General features: G+C 45.8%; 1 protein-coding gene across 1 annotated transcript in view; it reads right to left on the bottom strand.

The window, feature by feature from the left end:
- Nucleotides 1–16,855, bottom strand: part of EEPD1 (endonuclease/exonuclease/phosphatase family domain containing 1) — a 142,738-nt gene extending 125,883 nt beyond the window's left edge. Inside the window, exons 1-2 of the mRNA XM_011950163.1 lie at nucleotides 16,339–16,855; nucleotides 14,812–15,881 (exon numbers count right to left, since the gene is read on the bottom strand). Of these exons, the coding sequence (XP_011805553.1) occupies nucleotides 14,812–15,689 (878 nt within the window). The 5' untranslated portion in view covers nucleotides 15,690–15,881; nucleotides 16,339–16,855. The remainder of the gene's footprint in view (nucleotides 1–14,811; nucleotides 15,882–16,338) is intronic.
- Between the last annotated feature and the right edge of the window lie 848 nt (nucleotides 16,856–17,703).

Here is a 17,703-nt window from a genome sequence, read left to right on the forward strand (position 1 = left end):
CTCGGCTCACTGCAACCTCCGCCTCCCAGGTTCAAGTGATTCTCCTGCCTCAGCCTCCTGAGTAGCTGGGATTACAGGCATGCGCCACCATGCCCAGCTTATTTTTGTATTTTAGTAGAGACGGGGTTTCATCACGTTGGCCAGGCTGGTCTCAAACTCCTGACCTCAGGTGATACTCAGGTCTGCCTTGGCCTTGCAAAGTGCTGGGATTACAGGCATGAGCCACCGCACTCAGCCAAAATACAAATTTTTTAATGTACATAGAAAATGTCATTTGTGGATGCCAGCAGCAGGTGTTCCTTCAAGGTTATTTCCTGGCCCAAGGGCCTACGATTTGCAGATACTGTGATGAAATTGCCAAAGCTCACCTCTCATTGGAGTTATTTTGATGAAATTTCTAAAGCTCACCTGGCATACTGTCCATTATATTTTGGCTTTTGATAAAAAAGTGCTAAACTTCCATTAAAAATGCATAACTTAAGTGTGAAAACCAATACTTCTCCAGGACATCGTTTAAGCCCAGTTCAGACAGAAGATTCCAGCCAGATTCATGAAGCATCCCAAATGAAGTTCTCCAGGCTCCTTCCCAGATGTGGGGTTTGTTTCTGTAGGATGTTGGGTACTTTTTCCTATTACAAAACAATTATTCCAGGTTATGTACTGGTACAATGACTCCATGACTAAGAGGCGAGGAAGAGGGGAAGAGCGAGTGAAAGGAAATCAACACAAAGATAACTTGTATTTTTTCAGCTTAGAAACAAGTTTGAAAATGACCCACACAGATGTGAATAGACATTTTTCCAAAGAAGATATACAAATAACCAATAAATATATGACAAGATGCTAAACGTCATTAGTTATTAGGGAAATGCAATTTAAAACCCCAAGAAGATACCACTTCACACCCACTAGAATGGCTTCAATCAAAAAGACAGACAACAACAACTGTTGATGAGGATGTAGAGAAACAGGCCCTCATACCTGCTGGTGGAAATGTAAAATGGTGCAGCCACCCTGGAAAACAATCTGGCAGTTCCTCAAAAAGTTAAACACAAAATTAACATAAACAAAAAATTACTCCAGCAACTCCACTCCTACGTATATACCCAAAAGAAATGAAAATGGATATCCAAATAAAAACTTGTACATGAATATTCTTAGCAGCATTATTCACATAATAGTCAAAAAGTGGAAATAATCCAAATGTCCATCATCTGATGAATGGATAAAGAAAATGTGGTACATCTATACAGTGGAATATTATTCAACTATTAAGAAAAAAAAAAGAAATACTGATACATGCTTCACCATGGATAAACCTCAAAAACATTATGCTAAGTAAAAAAGTCAGGCACAAAAGGTCACATACTATACAACTTCTATGCAATATCCAGAATCCAGGGATGAGGAGAAGGAAATCCTCAAATTGAATCAGATGATTTCCTCAAGCGATGGCAGGGCAGTACCCCCAGGAGGACAGGGTTCTTTACCCGCAGTTAAATTTGTCTCTTCATACTTTCTAGATCTAGAAAGGTTTGGAAACAACTTTCCCCACCTCTTTTTTTTTTTTTTTTTTTGAGACAGTCTTGCTCTGTCACCCAGGCTGGAGTGCAGTGGCGCGATCTCGGCTCACTGCAAGCTCCGCCTCCTGGGTTCACCCCTTTCTCCCGCCTTAGCCTCCTGAGTAGCTGGGACTACAGGCGCCCACCACCTCGCCCAGCTAATTTTGTTTTTGTATTTTTAGTAGAGACGGGGTTTCACCATGTTGGCCAGGATGGTCTTGATCTCCCGACCTCATGATCCACCCGCCTCGGCCTCCCAAAGTGCTGGAATTACAGGCGTGAGCCACCGTGCCTGGCCAACTGTCCCCTTTCTTAATCTTTTGGTTCCATCTCCAAGTTTATGGATTTGCTACCTCTGCATCTGAAAGAGTTTGGGCTCTGGGTAATTCCAGTCTCACCGAGTACGTCACTTCATGCAAGTCAGCTTATATTCTTTAAGTTTCCTTATGTGTAAAGTGGACATAGTTTATTCACCTCACTGAGGTAGTGTGAGCACTCAGTTAATGAATGTCAAAGGCAACAGCATGTGGGGTAAAATAAATCCTCAATAAATGTTAGTGATCATTTATTCTTTCCACAAATTCCTGAGTGATACTGTGCCCAAACTCCACTATATGTGCATGACTCCTGCCCTTATGAGGTGCAGTCCACAGGGCAGACAGCACCAACACACAATTACAACTGAGAGATGGTCATGGCAGGGGAAATATGTGCTAATAGGTGAGCCCGTAGCTGGCGTGCTTAACTATAGAAGTCAGGGAAAGCCCAACTTGGGTTGGCTTCACACAGGTCACTCTGAATCTTGCCCTTCCACAGGAATTCTAAAGGGCACTATGGGACCAACCTGGCCAATGTGGTGAAACCCTGTCTCTACTAAAAATACAAAAATCATCCAGGCATGGTGGCGCCTGCCTGTATCCCAGCTATTTGGCAGGCTGAGGCAGGAGAATCGCTTGAACCAGGGAGGCACAGGTTGCAGTGAGCTGAGATGGCACCACTGCACTCCAGCCTGGGTGACAGAGCGAGACTCTGTCAATAATAATAATAATAATAATAATACATAATACATAATAATAATAAAGGGCACTATGCTCTAAATGGCACTAAATCTCTAACTGAAATTGGTACCCAGTGCCCAAGGTTTGGCAAAGTTACGCGTCAATATTACTTATAGCCAAGGGCAAGCAAGAAACTTGGCAAACTGGAGGCTGCTGCGTGGGGGTGGCAGTGTAGAAGGCTCCAGGTCACTGCTCTCTTTTCAGAGAAAAACTCAGACTAACAAATCTGAAGGAGAGAAGTGCAAGGGTCCAGGCCCTAACAGCTGGACCCTATCTACTATGGCCCAGCAAGAAAGCCATTCCTCTTGGCAGAGCAGTGTGTCCCTCCAGGAACTCAAATGCAGCTTTCTCTAGCATTTAAACTGTGAAACAAATACTTTGAAATCATCATCCCTCCAGAAAAAAACTCAGAGGAGCAAGTTGCTCACAAATAGCCCAGAAGGAAACCCCTGGGTAATTTTTCTGAAACCATCTTGTCAAAGGTTAAATTGTGTCCGCCCCCCCCATCCCACCGCAAATTCCTGTGTTGAAGACCTAACTCCCAGTACTTCAGAATGTGACTGTATTTGGAGATAGGGCCTTGAAAGAGTTGATTAAGGTAAAAGGAGGCCATCAGGGTAAGCTCTAATCTGATATGACTGGTTGACCTCATAAGAAGAGATTTTGGGTACAGAGGAAAGACCATGTGAAGACACAAGGAGAGGACAGTCATCTGCAAACCACGGAAAGGAGACTGAGAAAAACCAAGCTGGCCGACGTCTTGATCTCAAACTCCCAGCCTCCAGAACTGTGAGACAATCATTTCTGAGGCTGAAGCCCCCCAGTCTGTGGGACTTTAGACTTCATTGTGGCAGCCCTAAAAACCAAACACATCTTATCTATAGGAACAGCAGCCACTCTTCCTTCTCAGTATTCAAGGGTATTTGGTAGTAACAGTGATCATTTTCCCTCTCTGTGGAAAAAGCCTCAGGATTGGAAGCGACTTTTGTGATTTGAAAGAAATGTATATATTTAAACATATCATTTGAACCAACAGAATCAATCAATTGAAATACCACAGCAGTTTGAATGAACGCAAATATGGTATTTGAAATTAGGGGTTATGGGTGATCTTACAGTCTCATTTCTCATTCTTCATCCAGTTTATCTTGCTTGGGTTGACCAATGACAAGAAATCCCGTTTTTTTTGTTGTTGTTGTTTGTTTGTTTGTAGAGACGGGGTTCTCACCATGTTGCCAGGGCCAGTTTTGAACTCCTAGGTTCAAGTGATCCTTCCACCTAGGCCTCCCAAAGTGCTGGGATTACAGGCATGAGCCACTTCTCCTGGCCTCCTGATGTTCACAGTTAAGTGCTTGCAAATGGTAATATCTTAAACATCCATTTTGCAATTCCTAATGCTCTTAATAAAATTTACCTCAAAGTTTAAAAGATAGAAGCAACTCCTTTTCTAGTTGAAATTCTAACAATATCTAACAACTACTTGCATTTTTTATTACAAATTCAGGAGACATCCAAACTAACATAACACAAAAAATTACAAATCAACTCCAAACAGTCTGGCCTGGCACTAAACTGAGTTCAGCAAATGTATACTGTAATACCACAGTTTCTTGTACAGTTTCACTTGTGTGGACGTGTATTTAATATTTTAAAAATAAGACTTTAAAATTCAATTCAGACCATTTTTAAAAAACAGTGTGGAGTCACGAACTTGGGAAAGTATTTATAAGCCATCTAGTCCCATCCCCCTGCCTGAATCCCTCTCCGTTTACAGTATTCATCAGTTCTGCGAGCAGTTCATCTGTATCGCTGAAGAAAATGCTGACTAGTACAGGTATTAAATCAAAATAAAAGCTCACCAGGACTTCACCTTTTTTACATCTAAAAGTTGCAGGAGACTTTTTAGGGGAAATTAGGACAATGTATCAATTTGAGTCAAACTATCAATTTATGAGTCAAATTCTTGACTTCATAAATACAATCATGCACCGTTTAACAATGGGGATACGTTCTAAGAAACGGATCATTAGGGCTGGGCGCGGTGGCTCATGCCTGTAATCCCAGCACTTTGGGAAGCTGAGGCGGGCAGATCAGGAGGTCAAGAGATCGAGACCATCTTGGTCAACGTGGAAACCCTGTCTCTACTAAAAACACACACACAAAAAATTAGCCAGAACGTGGTGGTGGGTACAGGCGACAGAGCAAGGCTCTGTCTCAAAAAAAAAAAAAAAGAAAAATAAAAAGAAATGGATCATTAGGTGATTTCATCATTGTGCAAACTTCACAGAGTGGACTTTCACAGACCTAGATGGTTGAGCCTGCTCCTAGGCTATAAACCTACATAGTATGTTATTGTACTGAAGACTGTAGACAATTGTAATACTATGGTATTTAAACATAGAAAGAGTACAGTACAAATACAGTATGCAATGTAAAACATGGTACATCTGTGTAGGGCACTTGCCATGAATGGATCTTGCAGGACTGGAGATTGCTCTGAGTGAGTAGTGAGTGGTGAAAGAATATGAAGGTCCAGGACATGACTTACACTACTGTAGATTTTATAAACACTGCACTTAGGCTACACTAAATTAAACGTTTTTTTCTTTCTTCACTAATAAATTACCCTTAGCTTACTGTAACATTTTTACTTTATAAACTTTTAAATTTTTTAATCTTTTGGACTTTTGTAATAACATAGCTTAAAACTCAAACACAGTACAACCATATAAAAATATTTTCTTTCTTTATATCCTTACTTTATAAGTTTTTGCTATTGTTAAATATATTTCTTTTTTACTTTTTAAACTTTTTTGTTAAACACAGAGACACATACACATTATCCTAGGCTTACATGGGATCAGGATCATGAAGATGTCACCAGGCAACAGGAATTTTCCAGTTCCATTATAATCTTCTGGGAATACCGTCATATACACAAACTGTCATTGACCAAATATTACTCAGTGCTTGACTGTCTTCTCCAGAGACTGACTTTTTCAATCAATCTCCTAGAGGAAAGAATGGCGGGTCAGTAACAACCTGCAGTTACCTGTTGGGGTCTACAATAAACATGTAAAGCAAACACTGAATCTAGCTTAAATACACAACTTGGTTACCACAGTAATCGTTTAAAAAAACATAATAGATGTTTTCCTAACCAACTTCCATTCAAGGGACCTACCAAAGTGTCCACATTCCCTTTGTAAACAAGCTGAGGGATGCCCATGGCGCAATGAGTACACTTGGCTTGATCAGCTGTGAGCAGGGCATCATGTGCTTACCAGAGAGTCAACTGTGTCTGTCCTTAAACTGTTTATGTCAGTTGCACATATTACCATGATCTCCTAAAATGTGATTATCAACTGTTGAAATAGAAGCATGAGCAGAAAGATAAATTGTTTCTAAGAAAATAAAGATGGATACTTGAAAAGCTTCTTAAAAAGCAAGTTGTTTAAGAAATTGCTGTCAAAATAAGTGTGGTTAAGACAATTATAAAAGAGTGAAAAGTCATACAAATATAGTATCCTGCAGTTTGCTTTGCAAACATCCCTGCTCCACTTTGAAGAGACAAACACTAAGACAAATACATACGTTCACAGACACATGATGATATTAAATATCAGTATACTTATGAAAAATCATAACCTAGGGAACCCAAGCCAAGCTGGTTAAGAAAGCATCTAGTCTACAATGCAGTCTGGGTGAATGAAATACAACTACTCTGAGTAGCATTACTGAACAGAATAACTTTTTATCATCAAATTTTGGAGTCTAACTGCAAAGACTTTGGATTGTAATCCAAGTCCCACCCTCCAAAAGCAGTCAAACTTCTCAGCTTCCCTGAGCCATCTCTTCTGTATCTATAACTTAGCTATGGGCCTCAGCCACAGCCACTGTCAGTGTTAATCATCATTGCTTTTGTTCTAGCACAACCTCTACCACCAACGGACACTAAAAGTCCACCATCAAGTGAGGGAGAGAGGAGGGACATGAAGTATTTTGCTATCTAAAATGAGTCCTCAAATTAAAACTTTAAAAGATCGGGAATCACTTTGAAAAGGAAAAAAACAAAACAAAACAAAAAAAAACCTACCCATAAAACAACAAAATAATCTGAAGTCACAGAGGCTGCCCACCAAGAAAGGAAGAAAGGAGCCCTGAGACCGCTGGCAGTGAAGACCAAGGCCTAATGTCACCCAAATATTGGCTTTTTCCCATTCAAGAAACAGAAACTGCTAAAAACAAAAACAAAAACAAAACCAAAAACAGATTGAATTTGCTTAATAGAAAATACCTACAGAGAAGTGTTTTTTTAACAGGATATTGGATAGATATTTTTTAAAAAACAACATCCCACCTGAGGCCTGCCACTTTTAGCATAAGCTGAGAAAGACAAAGTACCAGTTTTATTCTCCAGTTTTTGGGTGAGCAAACACGACTTCAGATCTGTAGACCGTTCAAAGCATGCGCAACCTTAAATGTGGCAATGGGAACAACATTCTGTCGCTTAAGCACTGCATTTCAGGAGTATACAGCAGCCTCTAGGTAAAACAATTTAAGGCCTAGCTTAACAGCTTAATCAGGTAACAGCTGAACCAAAATAGAATTAGGAAACAAGGACTCACTGGAAACAAACAACAAATCAATATTAGTTGGGGAATTGTAGTCAGTAAAGAAAATCCAGGTTTTCCTTTTTTTCTTTCTTTCTTTCTTTTCTTTTTTTTTTAAGACAGGGTCTCACTCTGTGCCCAGGCTGGAGTGCAGTGGCACCACCTCAGCTCACTGCAACCTTCGCCTCCCAGGCTCAAGCTAACCTCCCTCCCACCTCAGCCTCCTGAGTAGCTGGGACTACGGGTGTAATAGCTGGGACTACGAGTGTGCACCACCACCCTTGGGTAATTTTTGTATTTTTTGTAGAGATGGGATTTCACTACGTTGCCCAGGCTAGTCTTGAACTCCTGGGCTCAAAGGATCCACCCACCTCAGCCTCCCAAAGTTGGGATTACAGGTGTGAGCCAACGCGCCCGGCCAACCCAGGCTTTCTTTATTCAAGACTCTGCAAGAAGGATTCCACACTTCTCTTTATAATGAAATGTTTACTCTGAGCATACCTCTCCAGGGTTTTCCCAGCCACTTGAGTTCAGCAATTTGGCTGCTGTCAATCAAGATGTTACATAAGAATTTTGGCCTGTGTACACTCATGAGAAAGAGGGTGAGGAAGCTTCTAAGATTCCTAAATATTTGATGAGGACTAACAGCCTGTCAGGTAGAGCAGGACATTTTGGTGGTATTTCCTGAATGTTATGATATGAGAAGTCATCAGTGTGAAATTCTACCCAGCTATAAATTACCACACACAAACCAGGATGTCCATGATGAGCAAATAGAAGTTCAGTGAAATGCATCATTTAATTTGTTACTGACAGAGACTGTTATTAGGAAATTCTGGGATAAAATCCTTTGTAAGGTAGAGTAATTTTTTTTTTTTTTCTTAGAGAGACACGGTCTCACTCTGTCACTGAGGCTGGAGAACAACGGCATGATCACAGTCCACCTCAACCTTGAATTCCTGGGCTCAAGAGATCCTCTCACCTCAGCCTTCCCAGTAGCTGGGATCACAGGCACACACTACCCCACTCAGCTAATTTTTAATTTTTTTGTAGCAATAGGGTCTTGCTATGTCGCTCAGGCTGGGGAAGGTCATTTTGAAATTAAAATGACACATACCTTGCTGCTTATAAGCTTGGCATTTGTATACCAGATTCTTTCACTGTAAGGAGCCTTGTGTGGGAGCCTGCCATGTTCCTGTCTGAGTATTTCGGATTATAAGCCTCAGTGTAGGGCCCAGCTTGGACCTCCCCCTCTTCAGCCATGTGTTTTCAATGCAGGAGGGAGGATGCTGACTTTTAGTCTCAATTGTCACTATGCCATTACATTCCTTCCTCTGACACTCCAACCTCCCATCCACCTGACTTGGTCCTCTCTTCTCGTCCCTGACCGGATGCTGAGGTCTCACATACCTGCAGAGCCAAGCAGACAGAGAACAAATTCCTGTGCTCTCAGGTCTCTTAGCAAGCTTCACATCCTCCCTCATCCCACACATCATCCTGGAAATATCTGCTGAATGTGTATGTCCTTGAGACCCCTGACCACAGGGTGGGGTCTTCCTCTGCCCGTGCCTCTGACCTCACCAGGTAGTGAGCACGAAGTAGCTGCTCAATGTTGAAATGAATGTATGTGAACCTCTCCCAATACAAATAGTCACCTAAAGTCCCACAGCAAGCCCTGGTTCTATTTGTCATTGATGCTGAAGAGCATATGTGGCCTTGCCAGATGCCCCATCTGCAGAGGGCAGACCGTGGCCTCATACTCCATCTGCTATGGATCTAAGACCCCACACCCAGGGCACAGCTGTGGCCAAGGGGAAGGGTGAGGTGAACACCCTGCATCATGTTAAAACAATACAGAGGCAAGTGTGTCAGCCCCAGGATTTCTTATTATACTTGCCTCTGCACCTATCTCCTAGAAACCTCAGAGCATTTTAAACAAGCTACCTGCTGAATCTCACACTATCTACAATATAGGCAAGTCTTGCCAATTTTTACCTCTAAAAGCCTTCTCATCTCTGCCCACTTTCACATATCCCCAGACATTATTGCCGTTAGTCTGAATCCTGCAACAGCTTCTTCACTCAACTCCCAGGACCCACTCCATGCACGCCTCCTCCAGCATCCCTTAGCAGTCAGACTATCTGGTAAGAGGTCATTTCTTCAGCCTCTGCTTCTAACCTTCTGTGGCCTCCTTCTGCTGTTACAAGAGAAGTCTTACAGGCCCCACCTGATCTGGCCTGGCCTTGCTCTGCAGCCCCACTCACCCGCCACTCTAGAACTCTGGCCTTCTTTCTGGAACCAGCACTCTCGGGGTCTCTGCACTTGCCAATTCCTCCATGGAGCATTCTTTTCCCTGGCTTGTTCCATGCCTGGCTTCTTCTCATCCATCAGCTTTCAGCTGAGGCCTTCCTTGACCCCCATCTAAACAGGTTTCTCTTTACTTTACCTCCATCACCCTCAGCATGCACCACTATATGTGATGATTGATCTGTGTGTTGACCTGTTTTTCTCTCTGCCTAGAACAGAAGTTCCATGAGTGCAGGGACTCTGTCTTGTTCTTCACTTTATTATCAGAGCCTGATACAGAACCTGGTACTTAGTGAGAGCGCCAAACAGATCTGCTAATTGAATGAATGAATGGATGGATGGGTGAATGAGTGAATAAGGAATGGATAGCCCCTGGGAAAATCAACATCATCAAACTCCCAAAGAACCTTGAAATCAGACCCAAAATGGGCCCAGCTTCCTTGTAAAACAAAAGTCACACCTTTCCCTTTAATGAAAGAAACCCTAAGTTCTGCTTACATTGGAAGTTCCCTGCATTCACATTGTCTTCTTCTCTTACAAATCCACAACACTCTTGTTATTGACCATCTTTCTATTTAGAAACAACTTAGGGTTCCTTGGCTCAGAAAACTGGAACTTGATCTTGGAGTCAGGCCCAAGGTCACAGACTCACACTTGAGGGGCTTGGTGGAGGAGCCCTGACACCCTCTGGATTGGCTCTACCTCTGGCCCCAAGCCCCATCCTTTAGAGGAACAAAAATGGGAAAAAACAGAGGCCAGGACACAATCTCGGTGTTATAGGGAAGCCCTACTTCTCCCCCAAGACCCTGACACCTGGCCAGCCAAAGGCAGGGAGGAAATGTGGGTGGGCTGGGAGTGAGAGGCAACGGAAGGGGACGGAGTTTGGGAAAAGATATGACTAATCCGGCCTAATCCCTCTGTTTTGGAAGCAGACAAACTTCAAATCCTGACTCCAATATCTGCATTTCTGAAGGCCACACAGATGCTATTTAACCTCTCAGAGCCTCAGTTTCCACAAGTGTCAAAATGGATTTCACAATTTCTACTTTAAGAGGACTGCTGGGCATTCTGTCCCCAAATGTAATGTCTGGCTGCATCCACCCACCCTTCAACCTCCCAGGGTGAGCCTATTGTTCATACGAGAAAAATACAACCATGCATCAATCACTCCCTGTGACTTGCCCCAAAACTCTGGGTTTACTAGACTGTTTTGAGGCTGGGCCACACAAATTAATCTACATTGACTTAAGTTTGGTAAGTAACAGGACCAAGCTGATCCCTGAAATAAGCTTATAAATGCACACAGCAGACATTCAATACATATTTTTCAATGAATGAATCAAATGACAAGATGGGTTATGTTTATATTGGTCCTACTAATCAAGTCTAATAAAGCAAAATCTCTTTTTTCACTATCAGTGTGTGGCACTAATCCACCTTGTGCTTTGATACCACAGACATGTGGCAAGAAAACTGATTTAAGCCATTATAGGGCTAAAGACTTTGACACTCAAGTTCTCTTCTTCTGTAGGCCACAGGGAAAATGAGCAACTGGGATGTTAAATGTTCTTATTTATTTTGGAGATTATTTTTCAGCTCCCTGAGGGTTTATACTTTCAATAACCAAAGAGACTCTCAAAACAGAACGACTTCCCAGTAAAAAATAAATAAGTAAAAATGAAAAATTAACCAATTTTCAATCCAGATGTGGACTGTCTCCAAATTTTGCAAGCATATTTAGCAGAAATATTCCCCTGTAATCTTGCTCCATAAATACTGAACAAGGAAGAATATTGCCTCAGACTGATATTTGGCAAAATAATCTAATGAAATCTGTCAGTTCTGTTCTGTGCTACCAGCATGACATCCCTGAAGGCTGCTGGTGACTGTATGATTATCAATTAATGCTGTCCTACCTCATGCCTCACTTGCAAAACAGTTTCTTATAGCTCATACATGCTGTAAGAAGGTTAAGAGAAGACTCTAACTCCCATCCCATACCGCTACCCTTCAGCCTAAGAAAACACACCTACTAAAGCAAATTCACAGAACAATCAAGAGCCAGCTATTCCCTTTGCAAAGGAACTGCCTAAGGGTATCTTTAAAATCCCTTTACAATGGGTTTAATTTAAGAAACTGTGACTGGCTCACAATTTAGCAAGTGCCCTTGATGAGGCAGAGGATGGGTGTCTAACCAAGAGGCAGGTTAAAGGTGTTGTGCTTACAAAACACAGCAAGCTTGCAAAGGGCATAGGTCTAAGGTCAGAAGGTCTGGGTCCCCTGAGTCACTAATGAGCTGCATGATAGAGTCATGTCATTTAACTTATTTGATTTCAGTTTCCTCAGCCAGAGATGAAGAATCATTAATAAAAGCCAGTGTTACCTACATCCCAGACTTACTAGGAAAATCAAATAAATGGGAAAACTGTTAGAAAGCACGAAGGCATACCCAAAAGTTAGGAAACTCTTTTATTATAGGTATACATGGATGTAAATCAAAGCCACCCAGAAAATCACCGGCACCCATTCTTGCTCATACTAAATGTATTTCCTCTTACTAATATGGGAACAATTGGAATGGGAGAGATTTCTGTGAATCAGGACGAACACACAGCTCTTGGAGAATGGGTGCTGCTATCATTGAGGACACATCTACTCTGTGACAGCTTTTGATACCCTAGGACAGTCATACAGGCAATGCACTCACCCTGCTCCGTAGGGGATCAGGCCCTGATCCATTAGTTCATGTTTACCAAACATTAACAATGTGCTAGGAGTGTCTGGAATACTGAATCCATTGTGACCAGGCAAAGAGAACCACCAACCCCCAACACATTTGGCCAAGAGTGAGAATGTGATGGTGCAGGTCACCTTCCCAGTCACTTACAGGTGGGTTTGGGTAAGCTTTTCCTGCACTCTTGCCTGATGACAATAGTTCAATGTCTTCAGCAAATCATCATCTCTCTAGGAAACCCAAAGAAGAAAAAAACAGGACAACCCCAGCACCTTCACAATGGACAAGAGTCGTGAGGGCTCCTGCTCAGTGGGCTGCAGGGTGGAGCCAGCGCTGAGGCCAGCCATCTCTGCTCACTCTCCCATTCTCTACCCTTCACATTCATATGTCCTAGAAGATGAATAAGCTCCTCAAGCCTTGGCCAGAAAGAATATCACAAGGTTGAATAGCTAGAAGGATAATCAAAACAATCAAAGGGGAAAATAAAAAGGACAATTGTACCTTGGTATCTGCAGAGACTGATTCCAGGAGTCCCAGTGATACCAAAATCCACGATGCTCAAGTCCCTGACATAAAATGGCATATTATTTATATATAACCTATGCACATCCTCCAGTATATTTTAATTCATCTTTAGATTACTTAGAATGCCTAATACAATGTAAATGCTATATAAATAGTTGCCATACTGGATTGTTTAGAGAATGACAAGAAAAAACTCAACATGTTCAGTATAGACGCAACCTTTTTTTCCCCTGAATATTTTCCATCTACAGTTGGTTGAATCCATGGATGTGGAACCCACAGGCATGGAGGGCCGACTGTACCTGTAAAGTTCTGCATGAATTCACTAACCCTGCCAAGGGAAGGGGCTTCCAAGAGACAGAGGGACAGCTGATTGCCTAACACCTAGTACAATGGTTCTCAAACTTTAGTGTGCATCAGAACCGCCTGGAGGGTGTGTTAAAACACAGAAACAAAGTTTCTGAGTGAGTAGCTGATGTTGCTCATCCCCTGGGCCGGGGGCGGGGACGACACTTTAGAAACCACTGACATAATAAATGGGCAGGGGCTGCCTAGCTGGTCAGCCCCACTGGACCAACTTTTGATCCAAATCCATCACCTCCCTCCCAAATTGAGCCACTAGAAAACATAATAGGAATTAAGCAGCTGTGTCCTTTCCTGCCTCTCCCCTCCTCATTTCCCATTCACATGCCCATGCTGCTATGGATAAAGAGAACAATTATCAAGCCATTCTTTATAACTGTCTCCCAGGGCCCGAGTTCAGCTCTCACCTGTGCACAAGAAGACTCTGCAAAAGGAGTGAGTTAGGCTGCAAAAGAGAGGACACAGCACTGCAGGCAGAGCATTCAAGGGCTCCCCAGTCCAGTTCCCTGACCCAGTGAGGAGTCCCTCTCTCAGTGACGAGAGCATGCCACTGGGTCAGTGCCAAGGAAACGTTGTGACCTGCTTTTCTCCTCACTAATTTTCCTGGTGATCTGCCATCATTCACTGTGATTTCCCACTGAGAGTTCACTTCGTGTCACCAAACTGCCGCCCCCGCCACCAGCCTCACCAACAACTCAGTGCAAAGGAAATCAACGAATAGCCACAAACACTGCACCCCTGGTGGGTGGCGGGGCAAAACGCCTCAAGTCCAGGATCACAGCTCTTATGACCTGGAAGGGACCATCACAAATATTTATTTCCTTCCCACACCTGATTACATTATACAGTATGCTATTTTACTAACAGCAGGAGTTACTGCCAAAATAATATTGTTTTTGTTTTATGACGAGGCTAACAGAAATTCCTACAGAGAGCAGTATTGTGAATAATGTAAACGCTCTGTGGTAATGGCCTATCCTATTAGACTCTTTTCTTTGCTTTAGATGTGGAAAATCTGGCCAATTTTCACACACACGTCAGCTTGCTTTTTTCTGGCTGTGGGACAGAAAAGGTTACACACATTTTGGGCCACAGTTGTAGGGCTGAAAACCAACTCCAGGTTAAATAAGGAAAAAGAATGGAGAGTGATTCATTCATAGCATTTTGGTAAATATAGACACTTATATGTGTTTGCAAATATTCGGCCTTTAAGGTGATCTTGTGTGCACAAATAGGCATATTTGATGGAACAAATATGATTTTCCCTCCCATTAATAAACAAAATCCAATGAACTCTTTCTCACATGCAAAACTGCACCAGTTCCCATGCTCTGAGTGCCTGACTTGGTGTAGACCCAGCATCCTCCAAATCAGTAACAAAAACACAATCTCTGCTTACCCCAAAATTATGAATCAGTCAGATATCTCATGCTCAAGACATGGTACACAAGCCCAGCTGTATTCAGAAAATTCTGGAGCAGAAGGACAGTCCATTCTCAGGTGACAATATTGGTTGAGGCTTCAAGAACATTGATTAAAAACTCTTGCACCCTCCCTACTCACAAAAGAATCCACTCATTTGCATCCATAGATGAGGCCACGCACAAGTCGCCTTCACACCCAACACCCATGGTGGTCCCCGTCCTCACCTGTTTTCCAGGAGTGTCATGCACACCACCTCTCGCACCCCGGGGTTGTTGGCCTTCTCCAGGGAACAGCCCTGCAAGTTCCAGGTGGCCAGCCTCAGCACAGGCCTCCCATCCCTTGTGCCTCCAAAGGCCTCCACGGAGGGCCGAGTGGAGATAATCTGGGTGGGCCCCCCTGGCGGCAGGTCCAGGTCCTCACTCTGCAGGCTCAGGGAGGTGGGGCTCGGGTGAGGCTTGGCGATGAAGGTCAGTCCCCCGTTCGTGTGGGTGGATGGGGGCCTGGACCTTTCAGCAAACACCTGGTGCCGTATCCTGTCCAGGAAGGCGGCATTGATACCGTCCATCCTCACTAGGTCCTCAACACTGCGAAAGGGCCCATGCTCACGGCGGAAGTCCACGATGCTGAGGGCCATTTTCTCCGAGAGGCCTCGCACGCTCATGAGCTGGGCCGGGGTGGCTGTGTTGATGTTAACACGTGGGGTGAGAGGCACAGCTGTGGCCAGGTGGTGAGGCTGCTGTTCCGCTAGCAGGTCCCGCCGCAGGGAACTGGGAGAGTGCTGCGTGGAGCTGCCCTTGCTGCTCACACAGATCTCAAACTTGACCTGCTCCAGCTTGGTGGCGCCTACACCACTGACCAATGCCAGGTCCTCCACCTTCTTGAAGCCACCGATATACTCTCGGTACTCCACGATGCTGCGTGCCACAGCACGCGTCACCCCAGGCAGGGTCATCAGCTCCTCCTCCGTGGCAGTGTTGATGTTGAGCCGTTCCTGATTCACCAGGATGTTGCTGAAGTTACATGCTGCGCTGAACTTGCGGTTATGGGACAAGTCCGAGGGGTCCCTGGGGATGGAGCGGTGGCAGCCCAGGGTGCTCCCCATGGTCCGCCAGGATCAGGATCCCAGGAAGGCCTCACCACTGCAGAAGAGCTCTCTGGCTAGGGAGGAAGCCCAGTAGGCCGTACAAGCACAGAAAAACGCAAGGTGCAGGATTCAGGGACTGAAGAGGTTACTATAGACAAACACCGAATCTTCCATGCCTGGCGTGTCCAAAATTACCTTTCACTTGGCCGCCTAGAAAATAAATTAATAAACATAGAAACCCATTGAATTAGGCAATTTGCATTAGCACCCCCTACCTAGTGCTGGAGTTAGTAACCAGGAGTCAGGGACTGGTGGCTGCCCATGAACCCCTAAAAACGTAGGCACAGTGAGGCTGGGCCCATGTGGATTCTCCTCTGGGGACGTCCAGGTTTTATCACACTGAGCCCAAAAAGGCTATACGCCGCTTCTCTTGGGAAAAGACCTATCCCCATCAGCTTCACACCTCTTCTCCAGGCCTCTCTCAACCCCGACACTTGGGTCACCCACACTCGGGCTCACACAGACGGGGGGGCACCCCACCTCCCCCACGCTCCGCATCTGACACAGCGCTACCTGCAACCTGGGAAGTCCGTGCTCCCCGGCGCCAGCACTGAGAAGGGGCTTATCGACCCCCACCACCCGACCTGCCGCGGTCCCCGCGCCCCACCTCTCGGCTGCTCCGCGGGGCGCCGGTTCCTCTTCCACCTGCGGCTCGGAAGCCTGAGCCCAGCCTGGGACAGCGCGGGCCCCCTGCCTCCAGCCTAGGCGCCAGCGCTGGTGTGGGTCACTGGCCAGGCCCTGGAAGCCGCCTACGCCGCTTCGGTCTGCGTGTCCCGGCTCTTTCCATGGGAGAAACTCAGCATCGCTCTCCCAGAGTGAATAGAAGCCACAGGGCTGCTCGGAGGCGGCGGCAGCGGCGGCGAAATCCGCCGCCGAAGCTGCACCAGGACTTGCGGCGGCGCCGCCGCAGTTGCGTTTATCCCGGCAAAAAGTCCTGCGCCCAACTCGGGCGCGGGATCCGCCAGAGCCAGTCCAGACGCAGCACCAGCCGCACGGCTCCCGCTCGCAGTCGGTGTCAAAGCCAAAGTCCTGGCCGCGCGGCTCGCGCCTCCGCAGGAACCACGGCCACGCCTCCTCCGCGCGGCAACTCCTCCCCCGGACTCCAGAGGGCACGCGGGGGCGGGGCCCGGATGGGGGCGGGGCCTGGCACCAGTGGGTGGAGAGAGGAACCCGAGAGCGCAAGGGCGGGCCTGGAGTGCGAGAGGCGGGGCCATGGAGGAGGGGGCGGAACCAAGGCGCAAGAGGGTGGAGAGCGAACCTGAGAGCGCGAGGGGCGGCCCTGGCGTGCGAGAGGCGGAGCCATGGTTGTGGGGGCGTGGCCTGGCACAAATGGGTGGATTGCTGAACCCGGGAGCGCGTGGGGCGGGCCTGGAGTGCGAGAGGTGGGGTCATAGAGTGTGGGAGCGCTGCCCGGGCGCGAGGGGGTGGGAAACGCGGGGGCGGGACCGTGAGCACGGGGGTAGGCCCCGGGAGCGCAGAGGCGGGACTTAGGGGCTTAAGGGGCGGAGCCGTCTCCGTGCCGGCTAGGGCGGGTCACAGGGAGGCTGTCCTAAGTCAGCTGCACCCGGACCATGGTTGCCGCCCGAGGCCTAGGTCTGGTTATGCCTGGTAGAGGCTGTTTAGGATTGTCCGAGGCGAGATCTGCCCAGCTGCTTTTCGTCTGTCTTTGAGGTGTGGGGATGAAGGCCGGGGCAATCCCTGAGAGGTCATCCCTGTAGGTCCAGCGTCTCACGGAGTTTTGCAGAACGTTCCAGAGCAGACTGAATGGGATGGTCTTAATTTCTGTCCCCACTTTCGGCCTTTTCTTTTCTTCCACCAGTATATTACCTTTGCTCCGCTCAGAGAGATGTCCTCTAATAACGCCAGCGACTCATTGTGCTCCTAGCAGAGGGCACGCACCACCCTCCTGTGTGTTCGCATAGGTCAAATACAGGTTTGCTCCTTTGCACATTTAGCGCTGTGAGTAAACAAG

The sequence above is a fragment of the Colobus angolensis genome, unplaced genomic scaffold (genome assembly GCF_000951035.1).
Source record: "Colobus angolensis palliatus isolate OR3802 unplaced genomic scaffold, Cang.pa_1.0 Scaffold302, whole genome shotgun sequence".
Classification (NCBI taxonomy): domain Eukaryota; kingdom Metazoa; phylum Chordata; class Mammalia; order Primates; family Cercopithecidae; genus Colobus; species Colobus angolensis.